Source organism: Pelecanus crispus, chromosome 1 (genome assembly GCF_030463565.1).
Source record: "Pelecanus crispus isolate bPelCri1 chromosome 1, bPelCri1.pri, whole genome shotgun sequence".
NCBI lineage: Eukaryota > Metazoa > Chordata > Aves > Pelecaniformes > Pelecanidae > Pelecanus > Pelecanus crispus.
In genome coordinates this window covers 225,990,134-225,999,031 of record NC_134643.1, presented here as the reverse complement: position 1 = coordinate 225,999,031, position 8,898 = coordinate 225,990,134, and the positions used below count along the sequence as shown (strand labels likewise).

Sequence of the window (8,898 nt, the reverse complement as noted above, 5' to 3'; positions counted from 1 at the left end):
ATTTGTGTTGCTTTTACCTAACTGTCAGTCAAATGAAGCAAGCCATCTGCGTGCAGCGTCAAGGCAACAGGTCCCTGCCGTAAGAGTTTTATTTTCCCCATGAAGGGAGAGGTCTATGGGATTGATTCCAGGTCATTTCATGTGTTACAGACTATTCCTGACCCTTTAAATCTCAGGCTCAATTTGTAGGCAACACTTTGCTAACCTAACTAGACAGTATATGGAAAAAATCAATTTATTGAGCTAAAACAAGCTGATAAATGTGTAGGAGGCAGAGGGATTCGGGCTGATGAGGTCCAGGGAGGGTGGGAGATGCCAGGCATCCCTCTCCCAGCAGCAGCAATGTCTCAGCCAGCGCCCGCATGGGACCATGCTATAAACCGGCCAGGACAGGTAAATAAGAACCTTGGCAAATAAAATGTAGTATAATCCACTTTGTAAGGAAAAAAAAAACACCTCAGAACCACCTCATAGACTTTATGAGATTTTAAATCAATTTCATCATGGAGAAATATTTAGAAAACAATATAGATATACCAATGAAGTCCTCAGCTTACTGTGATGTTGTATTAAAACCGGGACGCAAACAGGATGGGATTGGGAATTAAAGATTGGGAATGTTGTGTTCCAGCATCTGCTATTTATCTTAAAAAAGAAAGCGTGGAGTAATATTTAGCTGGCGTTGTGGCAAGTGCTGGAAGTGGTCACCAGTGGAAATATGGGGACGGTTTAACTGAGAACAAGAACGGTTTTAAAGAACACCTCACCTCTGCCTTTTAACAGCGGCAGCATTTATTTGGGGGAGGGAGCGGCAAGACTCCGACGCCTGGTTTGCCTCCGCCATTCCAGCGAGGATCAGGCAGGGCTGAAGAAAAAGGAAAATCAGAAAAAGGGAAAATTGGTGATTCCCAGCAAGCCGGTGGGTTACCCTCCCTTGCTCCGCGCCATGTCTCATCCTGCCCTGCATGTCGGGGACAAGGAGCTGGGTCAGCCCGTGGCCAGGATGGCGGAGGCGAGGAGCAGCGGGATGGCGGGAAGGCCGTGGGTCCCTGAGGGGAGAGCGTGGGGCTGTGGGTCCCTGAAGGTGCAGCATGGGTCCCTGAGGGGACAACCTGGGGCCGTGGGTCCCTGAGGGGACAGCGTGGGTCCCTGAGGGGACAGCGTGGGGCCGTGGGTCCCTGAGGGGACAACCTGGGGCCGTGGGTCCCTGAGGGGACAGCGTGGGGCCGTGGGTCCCTGAGGGGACAGCCTGGTTCTGTGTGTCCCTGAGGGGACAGCGTGGGTCCCTGAGGGGACAACCTGGGGCCGTGGGTCCCTGAGGGGACAACCTGGGGCCGTGGGTCCATGAGGGGACAGCGTGGGTCCCTGAGGGGAGACCCTGGATCCATGTGTCACTGAGGGGACAACCTGGCTCCGTGAAGGGACAGCGTGGGTCCCTGAGGGGACACCCTGGGGCTGTGAGGGGATAACCTGGCTCCGTGGGTCCCTGAGGGGACAGCCTGGGGCCATGGGGCCGTGAAAGGACAACATGGGTCCCTGAGGAGACAGTGTGGGTCCCTGAGGGGACACCCTGGGTCTGTGAGGTGATGGCATGGGTCCCTGAGGGGACAACCTGGGGCCATGGGTCCCTGAGGGGATACCCTGGGGCCGTATGGGTCCCTGAGGGGACAGCGTGGGTCTGTGAGGTGATGGCATGGGTCCCTGAGGGGACAACCTGGGGCCATGGGTCCCTGAGGGGATACCCTGGGGCCGTATGGGTCCCTGAGGGGACAGCGTGGGTCCCTGAGGGGACACCCTGGGGCCATGGGGCCGTGACAACATGGGTCCCTGAGGGGACACCCTGGCTCCATGAGGGGACAGCCTGGTTCCGTGGGTCCCTGAGGGGACACACTGGCTCTGTGAGGGGACACCCTGGTTCCGTGGGTCCCTGAGGGGACATCCTGGCTCCGTGAGGGGACACCCTGGTTCCATGAGGGGACACCCTGGTTCTGCGGGTCCCTGAGGGGACACCCTGGCTCCGTGAGGGGACACCCTGGTTCTGCGGGTCCCTGAGGGGACACCCTGGCTCCCTGAGGGGACACCCTGGGGCTGTGAGGGGATAACCTGGCTCCGTGGGTCCCTGAGGTGACACCCTGGGTCCGTGAGAGGACAGCCTGGTTCTGCGGGTCCCTGAGGCGACGCCGCGAGGCGGCGGGGCGGGGCGGGGTGGGCGGAGGGGCGTGGCCTGACCGGAGCGGGGCGGGCACAAGGACGGGGAGGCACCGCCTGGCGGGCAGCGCGCTCCTTTCTGTCCCCGCGCGGCCACCGTCGCCACCGCCGGGCGGGTTGCCATGGCAACGGGGTGGCGGCCGCGGCCCTGAGCTGCGCGGGAACGGCGCCGGGCTCCTCCCGCCCGCGGCCTACCCGGCCCTGCCCGCCATGGAGGACGAGCTCTACCTCGAGAACATCGACGAGTTCGTCACCGACCAGAACCGCATCGTGAGTCCCGCCCGGGGGGTGGGGTGCAGGAGGCCGCCGCTGTTGCGCGGCCCCCTCAGGAGGCAGCGACCCCCCCCCCCCCCCCCCCCCCGACCGTGGCCGCCGTTGGGGGGGCGGCTCAGCCTCCATGTTTGGGGGAGCCCCTGAGGCTGGGCCCCAAACCTGGCTTTGGGGGTGCTAGAAATGAGGCGGGGGCGGGGGGGGGGGGGGGCTGCAGTGCCACGGTCTGGCACCGTGTCAGCGCCTGAGGGGACACCGGTGCTCGGGCTTCCCCCCCTTTCCCTTCCCTTCCGCCCAAACCCGCAGGCTGCAGCCGCTTTCCGTGGCAGGCGGAAGGTGAGGCAGAGCCTGTGCTTCCCCCTGCCATCGCACCCACCTGCGGGACACGCGTGGGTGCCCTGCCTCTTCTCGGAAGCCGCAGAAGAAAAGAGGCCTCCGCAGGCTGCCCTGCCCCTCAGGGCTCTTTGCTCAAGTTTTACTCATCTTTGGGGACACGTGTGCGGTGCCTGGCCGGGTTTGCAGTGTTTGCTTTTCCGCAGGTCGCAACGCAGACCTGTCAAGCCGGACAGGAGATGTATTTCTTGTCAGGATTTTTTTCCCCCTTTGACTTTAAATGAATTTAATGTCTCTGAAGAGACTCGGTAATGGCATCATTTATATCGCAGGAAAAGCAGCTCTCCCCACATTCCTTATGCTCCCTAATGGGTGAGCTGTTTTTCCTCAAAAACACCCAAAACACTGTAGTGACAGCAGTGTTTTAGCTCAAGGCATAAATAACAGAAGTGTATGTGTCCTGGTTTCGGCTGGGATAGAGTTAATTTTCTTCCCAGTAGCTGCCATAGTGCTGTGTTTTGGATTTAGGATGAGAATAATGTTGATAACACACTGATGGTTTAGTTGTTGCTCAGTAGTGCTTACGCTAGTCAAGGACTTTTCAGCTTCCCATGCTCTGCCAGGGGCACAAGAAGCTGGGAGGGGGCACAGCCAGGAGAGCTGACCCAAACTGGCCAAAGGGATATTCCATACCGTACGATGTCATGCCCAGTATATAAACTGGGGAGAGTGGGCTGGGGGGATTGCAGTCGCTGCTTGGGGACTGGCTGCGTGTCAGTCAGCAGGTGGTGAGCAATTGCATTGTGCATCACTTATTTTGTGTATTACTATTATTTTCCCTTCCTTTTCTGTCCTATTAAACTGTCTTTATCTCAACCCATGAATTTTACTTCCCCCCCCCCCCCCCCCAATCCTCTCTCCCATCCTACTGGGGAGTGGGGGAGCAAGCAAACAGATAGAATCATTTAGGTTGGAAAAGACCTTTAAGATCATCCAGTCCAACCACTAACCTAACACTACCAAGGCCACCACTAAAGCAGTTAAGGGGAGAGTAGCAATTTCATGTTTCCTGCCCTGGTGGCTGGATTATTTTTGAATGAAAGTAAAAACTAGGAATCACTAAGGTTGGAAAGGACCTCTAAGATCATCAGTCCAACCATCAACCCAACACCCCCATGCCCACTAAACCATGTCCCCAAGTGCCACCTCTGCCCATTTTTTGAACCCCTCCAGGGATGGGGACTCCACCTCCTCTCTGGGCAGCCTGTTCCAGTGCTTGACCACTCTTTCCCTGAAGAAATTTTTCCTAATATCCAATCTAAACCTGCCCTGGTGCAGCTTGAGGCCATTTCTTCTCCTCCTACACCTGTGTGGTGTTTAGCTGCCTGCCAGGTTAAGCCACAACAGTATGAAACAGTGGGGTTTTTTCTATGAAAGGCTGAGGCAGTCTGGAACACTATTTCAGCTTAAAAGTAAAATTACTACTTATTGTCTGTAGCCCCTTGAAGCCTTGCTTTTTTTAGGACCATTCAGAAAAACGGTAAGCGTGCATGTCTGTGTTTCTTTCAAAATAAAGATTTTTGCCTAGAAGGTGATACAGTAAAGCTGGTGCATCTTGTCTGTTAAAGCACTTGTATTAACATGAACTGCCAATGTCATTAGAGTTTATTTCAGTAAACTGCTAGACTAATAACAATTTAATTTAACTGTTGTATTTGAGACAGGAGAGGCCCTAGCCTGAGGATTAGTTTAAAAGGGCAGAGCGGGAGGAGAAACAGGTATAAAAGACATGCCTTGCCTAAATAATATAGCAAGTCGGTGGCAGGGCTGGGTTTAGAGCTGTAGTCTCCTGAGATTTAGCACACTGCATGTTCGGACTTGTGATGCAGCTGGAGATCCCCGTGACAGGTGAGGCAGCAGAAATCCAATAAATCCTCAGTAGTCATTCGGGAGAGAAATAAGAGCTTCTCACAATTAAAAAACGTGCTGTTTCTTTTTTTTTTTCTCTCATTTGTGAAGCTAAGTAGGGCAAGTGTTTTGAATGGCTTTTATTTATGTGATGGCATTCCAAGAAGGCATTCGCAAAACCCCACCTTTTAGGATAGGTAGTTTGTTCAGGTCTCAGGGATTCAATCTACTCATTAAAGCACCAGTGTTCTCACTTCTAACAGGTTTTGCTGGGGGTTTCTTGGAGGGGGGGAGTCTAAAAAGTTTGATTTACCCATGAAACAAGCAAAGGATGGGAGGTTTAACAAGTCAAGAGACCAAGGTTTTCATGCTAAAGTGTTGTTTTTTTTTTTTCTTGTTACAGGTAACATACAAATGGCTAAGCTATACTCTGGGAGTTCACGTCAACCAGGCTAAACAGTAGGTGTTAGCGTATCCCACAAACCTTTTGTTTTGTGGCAAAGCCTTGTTAATTACTGTTTTCATGGCTGTGGTTAGTGTATTAAAATTATCTCTTTGGAAATATTTAAAAATCCTGCTTGTCTTCTCAGGTACAGTCGGTTATGTTATTCAACATGCCTTACCCCTCCTGTAGGCAGGTCTTGCCTTGACTTGATGGGAGTTGTGCTTGAGAGAGCCGTGCTCAGCTGGACACCTTATGCTTTGCATCATAAATACTTATGTTGGAATAGATGTTTTAGTGTTATATTACTACGGAAATGTACGTAGCTCCTTTCATCCTGAAATGCGGATGTCGTTTCTGAACTTGGCTCCGGTCCTGCAACCAGAGCTATGCCTTTGTGAGAATCTGCTGCTGCGTATCGCAGCTTAGGATGCCGTACGTTGTCCATGGATATTGCTGGGAGCAGAGTCAGGGAAATGCAAAACAGCTCATGTGTATGGCAAATGCTCATCCGCTCTGATCACCCTGCTGTGTACTGCATGATGCGTTATTAATATCTACTTAACCAGGCTTGATGAGCACAGGTAAATATTTGAAGGATGGGGAAGTCAGCTGTGCTGTCAGGTATTTCTGCTTCTCCAAGTTTAGTATAAATGTGTAACCTTGTCTTGGTGTATTTTGAAGATTAAAAATTACTGTAACCTTTTAAATATCCTATAAAACAAAGAACAAGCGCACAAGGATTCCAGGGCTGTTGCTACACAGCAAGGTAAAGTTAAGCATAAGATTTGGAGCTTGCATAAGAGTGTCCAGTTCCATAATATAAATATTTTCTCTCCTTGTTTCTGGCTGTAGCTTGGACCTAAAGGGGCATTTGCTGCGTACTCAGCTGCAGTGTACTGAGCCCAGCTTCACCTGTCTTGTCCAAGCTACTAGGATATCGACTCGGGCATCTAATGTAATGAAGAGATTGGGTGGTCTCTTTCCTCTTCGTGTGTGTGAACAATTTAGATGATGTGTAAATCTGAGCGTGCTTCAGTGATGGTGTAGACCTGACTGGAGAGCTCTGCTGGGAACAGTTCTGGTCATACAGTAAACTAGAAGGAGCCAGAGAACTTTTTTGCTGTGAAGAAGATGGCCCAGGTGAAACGGAGGCAGCTTCTCATACCCTTGAAAGCAACCTGGAGATGGAGAACTCCTGTGGCATCTTTGTGCTTAAAACTCTCTCCTAGAACCTGGAGAAGTGCCTGATAACACAAGTGAATTATTTTAGTGAGTTTTGCTGACCGTGGCGGCATGGTAATTGCAGTCTGTCTCTGTGGCAATGAGGATTTTCAAGTATTTTTACCAGATAGCATCCTCATGGAGTGTTGCGGTAGTGTCTCTGCCCAGTTACATGGGACGCTCGTCATAAATCAGTGGTGTAAGTGGGAGCTGAAAGCTTGAGTCTCGGCTCAATCTTGTCATCGCTAGTCATGGTCTTTCCTCCTGCTTCTGATCACCGTGTCAGTGGATGTAACTAGGATTGTGTGTATACACCTGGCAATGTGATCCCGTATCAAAAATCACCAGTTCCTCTGTCACATGTTTCAGAATGCTGCATTGTAATGAGGGAATGGCCTTCTCGAGGGGAGCCTTTGGAACAAGCTGCCCCAGAGGATGTGAGACCATCTGCAACTGCAACTGGCTATTAAAGCTTTGAGAGCTCGTATTCATTTCATCTTTGGTTTATATAGTTGTTGGACAGAGATTCTTCAAAGTGGCAGAGGAGAAAGGTGTCTCAGTAAGATTAATTTAATCCTGGTTAAAATAACTGTGCTTATGTGAAATGTTTCCATGTCAGGCTGGCTTTGCTCTTTTTATGTAAGCTTTGTGGAAGGGGTGGCGACGAGCTCTTTCCTTTCTAGGTGATTAACACTGGTTTCTTTTGTGCAGGATGCTGTATGATTATGTAGAGAGGAAACGAAAGGAGAATTCAGGAGCTCAGCTTCATGTCACCTACTTAGTAGCAGGAAACCTCATGCAGAATGGACACATTGTGAGTGGTTTATTTCTCAGAGGTGTCTGTGGGCTCTTTGTTCTTGTGTCTTCCATCTTGTTTTGTAATCTTTGGGTCAAAAGCTGAACTTGCTCTCTCTTTCCAGTAACAGGCACAGTGTGTTCTGTACGTGTACAAAATAAAGCACTATCTCTGTCCCAGCATACAAACGATGGGGAGGAAAGATCAGTTGGTTGTGATTTGGTAATACAGTGCTGAATAACACACCAGGGTTTTTATTTAATTAACTTAAATCCTCTTACCAGTCATCTCTCAATCCTGTCAGTAATATTGGACCGCAAATTTGCTAGAACAGTCTGGAGGGGCCCTGGTGAGATCAGCTAATCTGTTCCCCAGGATCTGCTGTGGAGAGGAGTGGAGTGTTTGGATAGAGGTGGGAATTCAGTTAGAACAGAATAATAATAAATAGAATAATAAATAAATAGTTGAAGTTCTCTTGTTAAATTAAGTGACTTTGTTATCCTGGTATACAACAGAAACATAAATTTAATAATAGTATTTTGTATTTAAAATGCATTGACTTTACTGAGCAAAGGAATCGCTACTTGTAGTTAATATATTTATTTTATCTCCTTGCTGCTTGTCAGATTTTCAAGAATGTCATCTAAAATTTCAGACAGGTACCGTGGGGGTTTTTGAAAGAACATGAGCAAATTAAGCGCCTGTTTCCCTTTGCTCTCAGAATAATTTAATAGCCAAACACTAAATGCCTTTGACATTCCATGAGGTATCTATTCATATCTTTAGATACCCAAATATCTCTTACAATGCAATCCACGGTCTTCCTTCAGAATTAGTACATCTCAGGGTGTCCTGGCTTTTATTTGTAGATTGGAAAAGAAAACAACAAACCTTTTTTGATTTTCCTAAATAATAAAGTGGTTCACATGCATAGAATATTCTCTTTACACCTCTAAATTTGCCTGAAATTGAAGGTAATTATTTACTGCATTAGTTCTGTACAGTGGAATGTATTTATTTAAAGCTGTACAGATAATGTCACATTTATAGCCTGAGTTTAATAGGTTCTCCCCCAATTTCTTTTGGAAATAATAAGGCAGCATCTCTTGGCTCACTAGAATTAGTGAGAGATTTGTCAATATATTGTAATATTTTAAAATTTGCCATACTGTATTTAAAACAAACAAGTGAATTCTGACAGAGGATATAGACAATTTTTTTTTTAAACTCTTAGCAGTTTATATATTTGTAAAACAAGAAAGATCTACTGAGGTAAACATATAAAGGGCACTTTGTTTGCTTTTAAATCAATTATTTTTGAATGCTGCAATAGCAACACCTGCTAAGAAAGGTGACCTGCAGGTGCGGTAAGTTGTTAGGGGGCAGAGATGGAGCAATGCAGGGGTTAGGAATGCCACACAGGAGTTGGAAGTTCCTCAGACTGGCTGGCTGAGTGGGTGGGAGGAGAGGTCAGATCTAGAAGATACTTCCAGAAGATGTGGAGGCATTGGAGTAGCTGGTGGGTATGAGCTGGCACAAGTCAATTTTGGGTAGGAAAGGGATGCGAGCGCTTCAGATGCAACCTTGTGCTTGCTGGTAACCCTGCACTACTGTCTGCTGTCAGTAGGTGTAGCCAGAAGGCTGTGGATTCAACTGCAAGACTCCTCTGAAGGGAGATACGGATAGAAATCAGTCACAAATAATTCTCGTCGTGTCT

At 48.9% G+C, this 8,898-nt stretch overlaps 1 protein-coding gene across 2 annotated transcripts in view; it reads left to right on the top strand.

The window, feature by feature from the left end:
* Window positions 1-2,418: 2,418 nt before the first annotated feature.
* POLD3 (DNA polymerase delta 3, accessory subunit) overlaps window positions 2,419-8,898 on the top strand; it is a 28,759-nt gene continuing 22,279 nt past the window's right edge. For both annotated transcript variants that reach the window (XM_075725851.1, XM_075725860.1), the window contains exons 1-3: window positions 2,419-2,478; window positions 5,123-5,178; window positions 7,097-7,199. In XM_075725851.1, the coding sequence (XP_075581966.1) occupies window positions 2,419-2,478; window positions 5,123-5,178; window positions 7,097-7,199 (219 nt within the window). The remainder of the gene's footprint in view (window positions 2,479-5,122; window positions 5,179-7,096; window positions 7,200-8,898) is intronic.